Source organism: Pseudorasbora parva, chromosome 16, assembly GCF_024679245.1.
Source record: "Pseudorasbora parva isolate DD20220531a chromosome 16, ASM2467924v1, whole genome shotgun sequence".
Classification (NCBI taxonomy): domain Eukaryota; kingdom Metazoa; phylum Chordata; class Actinopteri; order Cypriniformes; family Gobionidae; genus Pseudorasbora; species Pseudorasbora parva.
In genome coordinates, this window is record NC_090187.1 from 23,973,279 (window position 1) to 23,989,747 (window position 16,469).

The 16,469-nt window shown below is 38.9% G+C and overlaps 1 protein-coding gene across 3 annotated transcripts in view; it reads right to left on the minus strand.

Moving 5' to 3' along the window:
* Positions 1 to 422: 422 nt before the first annotated feature.
* Positions 423 to 16,469, minus strand: part of zbbx (zinc finger, B-box domain containing) — a 64,216-nt gene continuing 48,169 nt past the window's right edge. For 2 of the 3 annotated variants that reach the window (XM_067419606.1, XM_067419607.1), the window contains exons 16-18: positions 12,642 to 12,801; positions 4,519 to 4,677; positions 423 to 1,035 (exon numbers count right to left, since the gene is read on the minus strand). In XM_067419606.1, the coding sequence (XP_067275707.1) occupies positions 791 to 1,035; positions 4,519 to 4,677; positions 12,642 to 12,801 (564 nt within the window). In that variant the 3' untranslated portion in view covers positions 423 to 790. The remainder of the gene's footprint in view (positions 1,036 to 4,518; positions 4,678 to 12,641; positions 12,802 to 16,469) is intronic. The other variant, XM_067419608.1, reaches the window with a different exon arrangement.

Sequence of the window (16,469 nt, forward strand, 5' to 3'; positions counted from 1 at the left end):
GTTTCTTCTGTGAGTTTATATTGCTGCTCAATTGTTTTGATTTCTCCACGAATCTCTCTCTCACAAAAAGACAGGCAGTGCGAGCCTCAACGCTCATCAATCGCTGTTTACATTGAATATAATAAAAACAACAAAAAAATCTGAATCATTCTTGCGTTTCTGGTTATTTTTATATATTATTTGTCCCATTTGTCCCAGACAAAGAATGCCAAGCCCTTGGCTTAGGCTACAGACAGCACTGTATTCTCCTGTGACCAATAGTTTGTCTGTATGTGTATTCAGAGGCAGTGAGCAACGGCCTTGAAATATAATAAATAACTATGTTAATGCGCGATAAAATAATTGTTGGCGTTAAATAATAAATGCGTTAACGCGATAATAACGAATTAACTTGCCCAGCCCTACATGTTTTTTACTCAGTACCACAACAGTAAGTTTCAGAATTCATATACAATTTTTTAAACATTTTTATTTTTGAAAATGCAGCATTGAAAGCCCTTAACAACAGTTTCCCATATAATTAAAGAAATCTTATTAATTTAACTAATATGTCTGGAGGTGTTATTCTAATAATCTGCATCAAATACTGGCTATTAATGTTAATAATATTATAGACTAACTATAGCTACAGATCTAACTTTCATATCTTCTTGTCCTTTATTTATATTACACTAAATTTATTTGAAAATTTGAAATATATTAATAACTGATGTTACATATATGCTGTATATATGAATAAAAAATTGAAATCCTTAATTTGTATAACTGCAGTCCAGACAAGTCAAAGTCACTAAGTCAAAGAGTCACCCTGATCTAATGGTGTAGTGCTCATATTTCTGAACTCTTCTTCAAGGCATTCTAGAGCCAAGCAATTCTCTTCATCCTCATCAGAGTCCTGGAGGTCGAGCTGCTCCACAGTCTGGACGTCCCTGATCTCCTGGGCGGCACGAGACAACGGGAAGTTGGATGAGTCAGGACGACGAGACTCTATGCTCGGGGGCCGAAAAGAGATGGGAGAACATCTGTGTATAGTGCCTAAAATAAATAATAAGAAATGGATGAGAAAACAAGAAGAAATGTAAGAGAAACAATAAGAAAAAGGCTGCTAACACACCCTCTGATTTGAGGAGTCATTCATGGCTGTAGCCCAACTAGGATGAGTTACGCATAAAAGTTGAATAATTACGGTTAGTAATTTGTTTGTTCAGATTTCAAACCAAAAATGAGTACAGTAAGAGTGATAGTTGTCTAGCAAATACAACTAATAATTGAGGATAGCAAGAAAAATAGAGATGATGGGAGAGAGAAAGAGAGAGATGTTAAAGCGAGTGACAGAAAAGCAGACATGCGTAGACAGCGCTGGGATGGGTGGCTTAAGTTAGTCGGGTCAGAATTATTTACTGTCACACGCTGGCCTAATCAGCTTCGATCAAACAGAGCTTTAAATGCTCTCTGATCCAGCATATCACAATAATACACTTACACACTTTTCTTTCTTCCATGTGACTTTTTCAGTATTTCCTAGCTTCTACCTACCTAGCCTACCTTTTGTCTTGTCTGATCTTTCACTTGCTGATAGTCAACTAAACTGGTTGGATGGCTGTTTTCACAGAACATTACTCAGCTAACATTATAGTAAGGGTTAGGGTCATCCTTTTGAATCAGTTCACCAAAGACATGATATGTTCATTTATTTAGTGACTCATTTCGTAGGTTGCATCATTACTCCTGTAAGTGGCAACCAGTGAGTGTTTTTTTTCTCCATAAAATGAGTCAAATGAATTAACTCATAACATTTGTTTAAAAATAGTGTTAAAGTATCATAAACATTTAATCTCGATGAATTATATGAGCAGTTGTACTATTTTGTCAGCTTCTGGGCTTGACTTTATCAAGCAATAAAAAAAGACATAATTTGGCAAAGTAAATGAATAATGAGTCATTTATCAAGTTGATATAACTCAAAAATATGGATCAGTAAATACACAAATTTTGGGGATAGTGCATAAATGTCTTTGCTGTCACTTGTGGTCAATTTAATCCATGCCAAATAAAATTATGTATTTAACCCTTATCATTCCCTCTGGTCATTTTGACCCGAAACTAATTTAAAAAAAAGTTCATCAGAGTGGTCTAAGACCCTTGTCGCACTTGAACCACGGATGCACTTTCTTTCTTTTTTACTGTATTTGAGGAGTTTTGTGGTTGAAATAAAAGTAAAAAAGGTTTCTAGAAGCTTAAAGTATAATTAAGTATAATTTTAAGACTTCAGGTCATTTTGACCCACAAGGGAAGGATTTGTTTCAAAGTACAAGGGAGGGATGAGGGTTAAATAATTTTACTCACCGTAAACAGGTAGTGTAGAAGCGAACAAGAATGATTCATTCACCTAAAATATTCATTTAAAAACAAATAAAATGCCCAGATGACATACTGTAGCAGGAGTGATTGTGTATTAGCTGATATCGCTTCCACACGATTTGGTCTCGGGAGCCGACAGCTTTGAGTGTCACCCGATGCACAAGGCTCATTCTAGCGTGCCTAACCTGACACAAGTATATGAGACAAAAAGAGAATGTAGGGAGAGAGCGAAAGAGAAAAGCAGGCAAGAGAGCATGGACGGATATCTGAAGCTTTGATTTGCACCAGCCGAAATCACAGCTGTCATGCTGTTAAACAGATTATTTTTCCCTCCTCTGCAGACCTGCAAGTGATGAGCCGAGAGACAGAGAGCAAGATATGTCGAGAGGTAGAGAAAGCAAGACTGATAAACCGAGCTAGCTAGCTGAGCTGAGCTGAGCTGAGAGATTGAGGAGCGCGCCGTTGGACGCATTCCCTGCACTCCCGCATGCGGCAACCCACGGTAATCTCTTTATGAAGCCTCAGCCGCGTGTGCTGGCGCAGAAAGCTCAGGAATCAGCTCGGCTTTAATTACGGGCGCGAGCCAATAAATCAAGCCATTGCCGAGCAATAGCGCAACTCTTCCACAGCCTTGTCATTGATGTCCCGTTGGCCATAACGCCGTGTCCGAAGGGTTGGCGGACACTCTGTAAATGATCGTTTAGTCACGGCAAAGATACGACATCAAAAAGGCTCAACATTTTTAACACAGATTTAGCTGTATAAGTCTGGATTAAGTCTGCACGCAGAAGAGAAAGGGGAGAGCTGAAGGTTTTATTTTACTCTGACTGTTTTCTAGTGTATGACAAGGGCCTACATGTGGTAAATAGACCATATGAACATATTTATATGTTTGATACCTTCCCTTGATGGATAGTTCACCAAAAAAATGTTGTCATTGTTTACACATCAGTATGTTTTTCAAACTAATTTGAGTTTAGAGCACACAAAAAAAAGAAATGGTGCTGTCCATTTAATGGAAGCAGACAGTGACCAGGGGCTTTCAAAATTAAAGTGTTAGTTTACTCAAAAATGAAATTTCTGTCATTAATTACTCGCGTTCATGTCATTCCAAACCAGTAAGACCTTCGTTCATCTTCAGAACACAAATTAAGATATTTTTGATGAAATCAGAGAGCTCTCTGACCCCTCTATATAGCAATATAATTAACATTTTAAGGCCTAGAAAGGTAGTAAAGACATTGTTAAAATAGTCCATGTGACTCCAGTGTCCAACCTTAATTTAATGAAGTGACAAGAATACTTTTTGTGAACAAAAACAAACAAAAAGAATGACTTTATTCAACAAATTTGTTCTAGCCTGTGCCAGTCTCCTGCGCAATTTATTTTGTAAGCATTGCATGCATGTGTGTGACGATGATACAGGACTTGCACTTTATTTACATTGTAAACTGCATAGGAGAATGGCACAGGCTAAAACAAAATTGTTGAATAAAGCCGCTATTTTTGTATTAATCAATCAATTAAAGTTGAACCACTGGAGTCACATTGACTATTTTAGTTTTCTACCTTTCTGGGCCTTGAAAGTGTTAATTATATTGCCGACTATGGAGGGGTCAGAGAGCTCTCGGATTTCAGGGAAAATACTTTAATTTGTGTTCCGAAGAAAAACGAAGGTCTTACAGGGGTGGAACGATATGAGGGTGAATAATTAATGACAGAATTTTCATTTTTAAGTGAACTAACCCTTTAAAACAGGATGAAAAAGCGCCATAAAAGTAGTTAAGATGACTTGTGCATTATATTATTATAAAAGATTAATTTTAAATCTCATTTGGGATTCCACTTGTTCAAACTTTGGGGTCAGTAGTTAGATTTGTATTTAAAATTTTCTAGCAAGGACTAATTAAATTGATCAAACGTGACAGTAAAGACATTTTTTTTTCAATTTTTAGATTTATATTTCAAATACATGTCGTTCTTTTGAACTTTCTATTCATCAAAGAGTCCTGAAAAAAATTTATCATGGTTTCCACAAAAAATGATTAAGTCACAGAACAAAGTTATGTTCTTTACAGCGCCTTTTTCATTCACATCTAATTAAATCTGGTGTCTATGCACATGTCTATTGTTGTACAAGAAATGAAGGGTAACCACCTGAGAAGCACAGCCTCTGTGATGACATTCTGCCATGGCGTGGTGTGAATGAACGAGGGGTGCTACTGACGGGTGCACTGTTCACCAGAGCAGTGACCAGCACTTTGTCTGCGTGATGCTGAAGACTGCTGCTAGATCTCCACGACTCCTGCCCTGCAACTACAGTACCGAGAAAAATTATCCAAGAAAACAAACAATGAGATCTCCACACAGCAAGACAACAATCATCATGTACTTTAGTCTTGAAGGTGAGTCATGGTCAGAATTAACATACAGTTTACAAGAAGGTCTATGTGTTTCTATACATCACAGCTCTACATGTTCACACTGAATGTGTAACCTTCTAACAACATCTCAAGCAGACTCAGATTAGAGATGCTCAACATCAGAAGAATTTTTGTGCCAGTAAATATAAGTTGGCCCTTCTTTTACAAAACTTACATGTCACACACAGTTTGTGTGCATGCTATGCACCAGCTATCTGACCTCGGCATCCACTTCTCTTTGTCACCGTCAACTAAGATTAAGGTAAATATTAGGGTCAACTTTATTTTTGGTAGTCTACTTTAGTACCTTTGAAACTGCATGTCAACTAACTATCATTCATTTGCAAATACTCATAACTCTCAGTTGGCAAGCACTTGCAAAGTTACTCATAGGACCATCAAAACAGAATTAACAGAAATTAAGCAGATAGTCTACCAATACTCTAATGACTCGTAATTGACATATACAGTCAAACCAAAAATGTTAAAGGTGTCTGAATACCTTTTGGTTTAACTGTAGTTGCGAAGTAGATTGTCTAAAGTGGAGACAATATTATATGGTAGTATTTGATATCATAATAAATCATTAACTTTCACAATTCGAGCTGACTGAAAATAGTCTGCATCATGTTTTTGGAACTTTTGGATGCTAAATAAAAAGAAAACTATTAGGCCATTTGTTTTATTCTTTGCATTTTAACATTATTTCCATGACATTTAAGTCTAATTTCTTTCTAAATTCTTTGATAGAATATATATATATATTTTTTTTGGCATTACAGTAATGAGAATTTTGTGGGACAATGTGGTAAATTGTTCTTTGACACAATGTTAATTATTAATGCTAGCCTAATGCAAATAGGCTTTGTTTTCTTCTAAAGTTCAAAATTCAAAAACTGTATCTATCAGCCAGTAATAGAAATGTGTCTTAAAGGGATCCCCTGGTGTTGAGACTTGTATGGCTTAATATAACATAAATGATGTCTCTTACTGAATTATGTAGTAGAAAACCCATGAAAGATCTACGTTATTTAAAAAATCGATTTTATATTTGGACCATGGGCGGCGCCATTTTGTTTGCGTTCTAGGTTGATGACGTAGAGTGGTTGAACTCCTCAATCAGCTGGCGTTACCCGTAGCTATTTTTACCACAACGCAACTCGAAAATTGTTTCAGAGTTAAACAAAACCAATGAATTGCTTTGTAATTGTACTTAAAACACACTCAAACATACATGTGCACACAAACTCACCTACACAAACAGATCGGCGGCCGGGCACACACACCTGACAGACTGCGTTGTGTCAATCGAGATGTTGGGCTGCTCAGTCTCCATGACAGGGGCTGAATCCGAAATCGACCCCCTATACCCTGAAATAGGGCATTATTTGAAGGGACGGCCATTTGTAGTGTTGTCCGACATCATAGTGGACATGTTCGAGTGCAGTCATTCAGTCTCACGTTGCACCGCAGTGTACAGCTGATTTACAACAGCTGTCCGACTTCACGCACCCAAACATACATGTGGACACAAACTCTCTCGCTCACACAGACTCACACACACCCCAACAGATCGGCGCGAACACACACACACACACACACACACACACATATGAGGCGCGAACAGATCGGCGCGAACACTGCCTAATGTATCCAGCAGAGGGAAAAATCTAGGTAGGATGATGGGATAAGTTAACGTGAGGAAGAGAGGCAGGATGTTTTGGTGATGATGCATGGGATTGGTTTGTGCATTAAAGTTTGAGCACGCTCAGTGAATTAACCTCAATCTTTAAACTTTCACTTTTAAGACACAAATTACTTTCTCTACTTTTGTTCACTAATACAACTTGAAGGAGTGAATGAAGATGATCGAGTGCGTGAAGTCGGACAGCTGTTGTGTGTAAATCTGCTGTACACTCGTTATTGCGGTGAACGTGAGACTGAATGACTGCACTCGAACATGTCCCTATGGTGTCGGACAACACTACAAATGGCCGTCCCTTCAAATAATGCCCTATTTCAAGGTATAGGGGGTCGATTTCGGATTCAGCCCCTGTCGTGGAGACTGAGCAGCCCAACATCTCGATTGAGAGAGCGCAGTCTGTCAGGTGTGTGTGCCCGGCCGCCGATCTGTTTGTGACTTGTGTAGGTGAGTTTGTGTGCACATGTATGTTTGAGTGTGTTTTAAGTACAATTACAAAGCAATTCATTGGTTTTGTTTAACTCTGAAACAATTTTCGAGTTGCGTTGTGGTAAAAATAGCTACGGGTAATGCCAGCTGATTGAGGAGTTCAACCAATCTACGTCATCAACCTAGAACGCAAACAAAATGGCGCCGCCCATGGTCCAAATATAAAATCGATTTTTTAAAATAACGTAGATCTTTCATGAGACATCATTTATGTTATATTAAGCCATACAAGTCTCAACACCAGGGGATCCCTTTAAGTTAGGTTAAAAGGGCTCACACACAATGCAAATCACACACATCAAAACACGATTAGTCAAAAGAAAACGTGCTTTTTGAATGTATCAAACAAAACTTAAAAGATCCAAAAAAAAGTCATAAAGGCATCGTAAAAATAAATAATCGAGTCCAAATCCAAGTCTTCTGAAGAGACACGAATGATGGGTTATGATGAACAGATTTACAATGACGCACATGTAGTAAACACAGACGTTTAGATGATTGTGTGATGCACGGAAACAACGGGAGTATATGAGTATGACAACAAGGATGAGGTAAACATTTACAGTTTGATAGCTGTCATGTTGATACTCTTTCTTGCATTGTTCATCTGAAATGCATGCAGTGACGGAATGGCGCTCCTCAAAGTAAAAGCTCAAACAACATTTAAAGCAGCTAGCACTTAGTGAAAGCGCAAACAGTGGGAGACGCAGGAGAAGATATAATGCCTGTATTTGGAAGCGCTAGTAATGCGTGAGGGGAAAAAAGGAAATGATACGGAGTTTCAGTGACAGTAGAGTATTATATTCTAGCCTAGAAATCTAGACACGCCCTAGCAGCAGCAAATCTAATCTGCCGCGAGTATCGTCTAGCAACTCTTAATACACATCTGAGCTGTAAAAACCAAACTCTGGTCAGGCCAATCACATTGTGTATAGAGTCGGTGGGCGGGGCTTAACATTATGATGGCAGAGTTGCGCTTGCCTGCTACTAGTAAGCACAGACGCTGGCGAATGGCGGTCTTTCGAATCAGCTTTGACTGCGAATCTGGAAGACTTGGAGTTAAGCTTTTCTCTGAGAAAAGAACGAAGAACGGCACTGAAGTCATTCTTAAAAAGGGAAGATGTGTTCAGAGTTTTGCCGACCAGATACAGCAAATATTTAATCTTCACGTTGCTCTGGTTGGTTGTATCGCTATCCTATCGCGTGCAGAGGGAGTTTGAAAGACAACCGTTTATCCTGCCCCTCGGATTGAGCCCTGTCAATGGTGAGTTTCCAGACCAAACATCTTGATGTGGGTCTGGGTTTGTGAGGCAAATTATATCCATTTTGCCGAGATACATTTATGTGCCCAAGTGTAAATTAAATTGTTCTGATAAATCATACAGTTTATTTACACACAGCGCGTGTTCTCCAGGTTGTGCTTACCAGGTTGTTTATTAAAGCAGAAATCTGGCATTTTATGTTTATCCCTCTGCCATTGTATGCTACCGTAACAAAGCACATATGTGACAAATAACATTACACATAGGGTTGGGTATCATTTGTTTTCACGATACTGGTGTCAAACCGGTACTTTTAAAACGGTACCCGTGCCTAAACGGTGCCTCAACCGATACCGCCACAAAACGACAGTTACAGCCCTAACAACAGCAAAGTAGTCTGTATTCTTGGTATTCTACAAACCAGCTTCAGTTCAACATTATTTTGCAGAAATATGACCATATTCCCTGGCTAAATATTTTGGAACGAATCACCTTATTGTTTCCATGGCAATGAGCCGTCCTCTCACATGACACACAGCAGCTGCAATAGCGCTGTATGACAGCTCAGCTGTATCAGTTTTATTTAGTTTCTTTTTTATTCAAAATTTTCACAAACTTGTTACCTATGTCATGAACTATCTGATATTCTGATTTTCAAATATGTGTAAGTGAATGTGATTTGCCATTTAAAACCCTTATAATGATCATGTTAGTTTCTAAAAATTCGGATTAAAAAAAAATATCTTAATTTGTGTTCCGAAGATGAACAAAGGTCTTGCGGGTGTCGAACGACATTAGGGTAAGTATTAAATGACAGAATTTTCATTTTTGGACAAACTAACCTTTTAAGATATTCTTTGAGAAAAGAACAAAGAACGGCACTGAAATCCTTCTTAAGAAGGGAAGATGTGTTCGGAGTTTTGCCGTCTGGATACGCGAAAGTCTAATCTATCAACATAGCTCTGCTTCACGTTGTTCTGGTTGGTTGTAGCTCTTTCCAATTGTGTGCAGAGGAAGTTTGAAAGACAACCGTTTATCCCACCCCTCGAATTGAGCCCTGTCAATGGTGAGTTCCCAGACCAAACATCTTGATGTGGGTCTGGCTTGTCAGGCTAATGGAACAGTGTTCTGAAGTGAACATCATGGTAACCCACTTGTAATTAATCAAGTGGGTTGATTCATTGCAAAACTCGCAGCGAGACCCATGCCGCAGTGAACGCACCCTCCTCGAAGAGCACCCTTCGGGATCCGCCAAGCCTTCCAGAGTCGCGGCCAAAGCTGATTCAAAAGACTGCCGTTCAACAGCTTCTGTGTTTACAAGTAGCACGCAACTCTGCTGTAATTATGTGAAGCCCGACTCTATACAAGATGTTATTGGCCTGACCAGAGTTTGTTTTTTCCAGCTCAGAAGTCTATTGAGAGTTGCTAGACTACACTCGTGGCAAATTAGATTTGCTGCCACTAGGGCATTCGGGTTACTACATCCTTCTAAAGGAATTACTAATTATTTGGAACAGTATTCAAAAGTGAAAATCATGGTAATGACTCAAGTATTACTATATCCATTAGAAGTGATTGCTATCCAAAAACCAGCCCTAAGCTTTTGCTGGAAAACCACACACCCCAGACTGCAGACAGTGATGGTTTGAAGGTTAAACATGTGTGCCTTCTATTGCCATCTTAAGCGCCCGCTGTAATTAAGCCTTTTTCCGACCGATTGGCGCTGCTCCTGTCAGTGCACATCAGGGATTGCAGATGCACAGACAGGCCGATAAAAACAAGTCAACTGTGACAGAAAAAAATTATGAGAAAAAGAAAAGACTTTGCAGGAAAATGATGAAGAGACTTATCAGCCAATGAAAACAGAGATGACAGAGACGGAACTGAAACAGGGACTTATTTGTCCTCTGTTTTCATTAACCTTGAAGCTCAATGAACCAAACATATGCTTCATTTTTAACGGTATATTAGATCAAAACTGCCTTTTGCATATTTAGATACTGCCTACTCAAATAAAGGCTTTAAATTTAGCTGTTTAAAAAGAAATATTAGTGTTTACAGTCGGGCTAATGGCCTCGCCAAGGTAGAACATTAACACTGAGGAGTTAAATGATAATTCCAGAAAATAATGAATGTATAAGAGAGAGGCATATTTTACACTCATCTTTAAGCTAGCAGCTCTCTTCAGTGACCAATCCATCTATGTATGGAATAATTAGGTATCTAAATAACACTCGCTGCAGAAAATGCACTGTTAAGAGAGATGGCTGTGGTTTTCATTAACGTGTGGTCATATATTATTGTTGGAACCATGCAAGTGCCGCATTCCAAGTGTTTTATCTCTATTATTAGAGCATAATGGATGTATTTGTATAGGTAAGGATGTAAAGAGCAGTAAATGTTTTAACTAACATCTAGAATTGCATTTGCAGTAAATGTGCATTTAGGAGGCATGATTTGGAGTGTGTACACTACTGTTCAAAAGAATATCTAGATGTAGGGAAGAAGTTGAATAAGCCCAATTTTTCTCTGCACCCAAGTAGCAGTGCTTCGCCTGTGCTTCCCCATAATATAGTCCCAAATCAATATCTGCCTAGGAAATTGCCTAGTCTTAATCTGCATCACTTTTTGTACTCGTTGTGAATACGCAGGCCACAAGAAGTAATTAGGTGGGTGTTGTTGTTTTTTTTTATCACTTTTACTCGAGACATGCTAGCTGGCAACATAAGATTCCATTCATTATGCTAAGCTAAGCTAGTGGCGGCCCTGCCAAACTAAAACAATGCATGCACTGAGACAAAAATGCATATGCCCTCATATCTAAATGTAGGAAAGAAGTTGAATAAGCCCTATTTTAAAAAATGGTGGAGTGTTCCTTTAATAAATATCCTGGCCTTCCAAGCTTTCTAATGGCAGTGAAAGGGCCCCACGGGTTTGAAGCTCAAAAAAGTGCATCCATCCATCATAAAGGTACTCCACACGGCTCTGGGGGATTAATAACACCTAGGGTGGCTTGAGGGTGAGTAAATCATGGGATAATTTTTGTTTTAAAGTGAACTAATCCTTTAAGAGTAAAGGCAACCCAACCCAACAATCTCAAGTGTAATGTGAAGTTAATAATTATACACTGTTTAATAATAGGGCAGAGAACTGGCACCCCATCTGAGCCTGGTTTCTCCCAAGGTTTATTTTTCTTCATCATGCCCTGATGGAGTTTTGGTTCCTTGCCACTGTCGCCTTTCGCTTGGCTTGCTCAGTTTGGGACACTAAAATTATGATCCAAGTTAATCAACTAAATACACAAATTAAATTTATTAATTAGGTCATATTTAATTCCATAAACTATCCAAATAAAACTAGCCAAATCAAATGTTGTTGCAATATTGTCCTGTATAAGGCGAGACACTACAGGTGAATAGAGTTTTTTTTTTATTTTTTATTACAAGATATCACTATGAGACTTTTCCAGTTGATTACTGGCATAAACATAAGAAAAAAAATGTATAACAAATTTTGTATATTTGTAATAATGTTTTAATATGCAAATGAGGCCTTGTATACTTAAATATACGCTCATTTGCATATATTTCCAAAAGCTAAATCTGGAAATTGGAAAGGACCAGGCTTTAAAGTTTTGCATTGTATAATTGCATACATTTCCCCCAACCTAAAAACAAAATATATACAGTATTCACTTAATTTATATCAGCAGTGTGTAACATTTAAAACACTTGTGAAATTAATAAATTAATAAATTATTAATAGCAAAAGCCTTAAGCTGAAGAGAAATACCTTAACAAACACACCTCATAACAGTCACAAAAACAGCAAAAAACTGTCCCTGTTTGCTGTATGTCCATCTTTAACTATTTGAATCTAATTCTGACAGGGTTTCGTCATCTAATCTCTTGTTGTTTACTTTCTTTTTATCATCTCTTGCTACTTTGTCCTTTCTGTGAACGTTTATGAGCTTATTTTGGCATTGTCTGCATTTTCTCTCAGGCGGAGAATACACAAGGAAGCGGCGGCACGTATGACGTAGTGTGAAATTCACATCGGCCAATCAGATGTGATTTTCGGCTGCAAACTTTCGCGGTTGGTTAGTTTAACAAAGGAAATGCCCATATTTGGATTAGATAGTCTCATACACAGTGCTGAGAGCTTTATAATGATACCAGGCATGACATGTTTCTTTGAATGGAGACGGCACGGGAGCTCGCGTTAGAATAACTTTTGATGATTTCGGGTAGAACTCTAAAGGCGCAAGTTGACAAAAGGTCCAAGCCGATTGACTGACTTAATATAATTTCTACTTTTAAAAGGCCTATATCTTGCCCTCTAATCCTCAGCTATATATGGCTTTGTTTTGTCAGAACAGAGCCTTAATTTTGTTTTTCTACATACTGAGAGAACTATCTGTGTGGTCCTGCTCTTCTCTAGCGATTTGAGCTGGAGCTGGACTGTGTTGCAGGACTCCAGGATACAGCCCCAGAGTGAGGAACCCTTCTAGATCTTGGTACTGCCCCGAGTGGATGTGCTGTCGCTGGGATATAGAATGGAGGGCCTGTGGGAGAAAAAAAAAAAAGTCAGAATGTAATTTTCATTAATAGGTCAATGATGCAATTCATACATTGCAACCAATGCTACATTTATGCGATCAAAAATTTAGTGAAAACAGGGTAGCAATTTATTTACAGTCTTGTTCCCCATGTAGATACTATGTACTCATTACAGTAATTGCAATAACTGGGTGACAACTAGGAACCAACGCTGAAAGTTAATTCATGAAATGTCTTCACTACTAAATATTCCACAGTCAACTGTTAGTGGTATTATAACAAAGTGGAAGTAATTGGGAACAACAGCAACTCAGCCACGAAGTGGTAGGCCATGTAAAATCAGAGCAGAGTCAGCGCATACTGAGGCACACAGTGCACAGAAGTCACCAACTTTTTGCAGAGTCAATAACTACAGACATTCCAAACTTCACATGGCCTTCAGATTAGCTCAAGAACAGTGTGTAGAGAGCTTCATACAATGGGTTTCCATGGCCGAGCAGCTGCAACCAAGTCTAACATCACCTAGTGATGCAGTGTTGTATAGCTCCATGCTAAACCCCACAGATTAAGAATAGGATGTCATTAAAGTTAATGTGCATGTAAAGGCAGGGGTCCCAAAAGGCATGGACTGGCACAAAGATGTTAGCAGCAGATCCTTCAAGTCCAGTAGGTTGCAAGGTGAAGCCATCTTGGATCTACCCATCTAATCCACCCAGACCTTAATATAGTATGTGGCCTTGTTAGGAGATGATCAGTGTTATTTGCTTCACCAGTGACTGGTCATAATGCATTGGCTCATCAGTGTGTATATATAATATTTTTTTTAAACTGAAAGAAAATGAGAAACAATTATGTTTTGATTGAGTCCCAGTTGGTGTCTTTTAAATGGAAAACGAGGTAGCGGAAAAAAGAATCGGCGGGTGGTAATTAAGAACATAAATTTTCTGATCTTCAGACAAATGAGCAGAGATAAGGCCACATTCTGATCAGACATTTAATTTCAGGTGTTTAATACAATTCATTTTCTTTTCTCTCTCGCCGTTAAACTCTTGATAGTCTATTTGCAACTGACTTGATGGCTTTGTTTCCTCTCGTCCCTCATCAACTGAGTGGATATGAGAGCAGTTGGTGCCTTTCTGCTATTACCTCTTAACACAGCTTGCAATTACATTACATATGAGTAATATCTAATTGATCGAGTCTTTGGTATCCGAGAGTTTCCTAGCAAGACGATTCAATATTAACAGTATTCTTTTTATAGTTCTCATATTCGCTCTCTCTATAAAAGGCCAAATCACACTGCACCGACAGTTCCAAGATTATAGCACGTCACTTCTCAGACATTCTAAATCCGATTCAAAATGTTAAATCGGTTAAAACAAGCTCCGACAGACGCCAAAGAGACTCCAACAGGGGTAACACACTGATCCGAAAAAACCTGACAAAGTGTCTGTTGCTGTATGTCGGCGCTGTGTGAATTGGCCTTAATCATTTCAACAGTCTGGGAAAGCTCAAGTTTTTCACTACATCAGTGTTGTTGCAATAACCCCATTAATGTCATTAATATCAGTATTTAATGTACAAAATAATTCCGGAATTTAGTCTGATTCAAGGGGAATCGGAATACCAGATCCTGACAGGATGAGAGGAGGAGCTGGGGATGGAGAAGGAGAAGGGAAAATGAGCTCTGGAGAATGTGACGTAGCTTATACAGCTCTGGAGAAAAATTAAGAGACCACTTAACACTGATAAATCCATGTTAAGTGGTCTCTTAATTTTTTCCAGAGCTGTATACTGTGATAGACATTGTATTCCTATAGATATGATCAGCTCATGACCATCAGCTATGGTCAGCTGATGCAAGCTTGACTAATGTGACCTGCCAGAACTGAACATTATCATGCCTACATCGGCTATACACTACCAAAAGTTGGGAACAGTAAGGTTGCTTTTCTTCTTTTTGTTCTTTTATTCAGTTTATCAAAATTGACTGTACAGCCAATTATAATGCTATGAATGTTTTGAATGTTGATTTTTTTTTTTTTTTTTTTTTTTTTTATCAAATAACTGCAGCGTTCATGGGCATAAGAGACTTCTTAAAAAAAAAAAAAAAAACAGATGACAACAAGCAATAATAACAGAACAAAATTATTTAAAACAAGAGCCGGAGCAAATACTTTACATTGTATCTGCAATTTTATATTGAATCTACCTGTGAAATTAGTAACACTTCCGTGGCTTAAGGGGCCTAAAGTGTACCAAGAAAACACCAGTAGCCTGAACAGTGGTAACAAGGCATGGACCATGTTCTCATTCTGTTTATGCCAAATTCTGAATATCTCAACAGAAATCGAGACTCATCAGACCAGGCATCATTTTTCCAGTCTTCAACTGTCCAATTTTGGCAAATTGAAGCATCTTTTTCCTATTTGTAGTGGAGCTAAGAATGAGCCTTGAAATCTGGACGCACCCTAGCGGCAGCAAATCTAATCTGTCCGCGAGTGTCGTCTAGCAACTCTCAATACCCTTCTGAGCTGTAATCGCCAAACTCTTGCCGGGCCAATCACATCGTGTATAGAGTCGGTGGGCAAGGCCATAATGGCGACGGCCGAGTTGCTTTTGTGTTTGGTGGTAGCGCTATCCTTTTGCGTGCAGAGGGAGTTTAAAAGACATCTTGATGTGGATCTGGCTTGTCAGGATAGAGATGAGTGGTACCCGGTGGAGTCTTCTGCTGTTGTAGCCCATCGGCCTCAATGTTGTGGATTCACAAATGCTTTGCTGCGTAACGAGTGGTTATTTCAGTCAAAGTTAGCCTGACAAGCCAGACCCACATAGAGATGTTTGGTCTGGAAACTCACCATTGACAGGGCTCAATCCGAGGGGCGGGATAAACGGTTGTCTTTCAAACTCCATCTGCATGCAATAGGATAGTGCTACAACCAACCAGAGCAACGTGAAGCAGAGCTAGTTGAAGCTAGTAAACAAGTGAAGATTAAACATTCGCTGTATCCGGTCGGCAAAACTCCGAACACATCTTCCCTTTTTAAGAATGACTTCAGTGCCTTTCTTCGTTCTTTTCTCAGAGAAAAGCTTAACTCCAAGTCTTTCAGAGTCGCGGCCAAAGCTGAATCGAAAGGCCGCTGTACGCCAGCGTCTGTGTTTACTAGTAGCACGCAAGCGCAACTCCGCCGTCATTATGTTAAGCCCCGTCCACCGACTCTATACACGATGTGATTTGCCTGACCAGAGTTTGGTTTTTACAGCTCAGAAGTGTATTGAGAGTTGCTAGATGACAATCGCGACAGATTAGATTTGCTGCCGCTAGGATGCGTCTAGATTTCTAGGCTACTGACCTCTAGCATCAACCAGGCATTTTCGCCCACAGGACTCCCGCATACTGGATGTTTTTCCCTTTTCACACCATTCTTGTAAACCCTAGGTAAACCCCCAAGAATTCACAAAAAAATGGTTATGCATGAAAATCCCAGTAACTAAGCAGATTGTGAAATACTTAGCCTGTCTGGCACCAACAACCATGCAGAGCTCAAAATTACTTAAATCACCTTTCTTTCCCATTCTGACATTCAGTTTGGAGTTCAGGAGATTGTATTGACCAGGAAATAATAGTTAATAGTTAATAATTAATAGTTTTGGAGGTTAACCTGTTACAAGT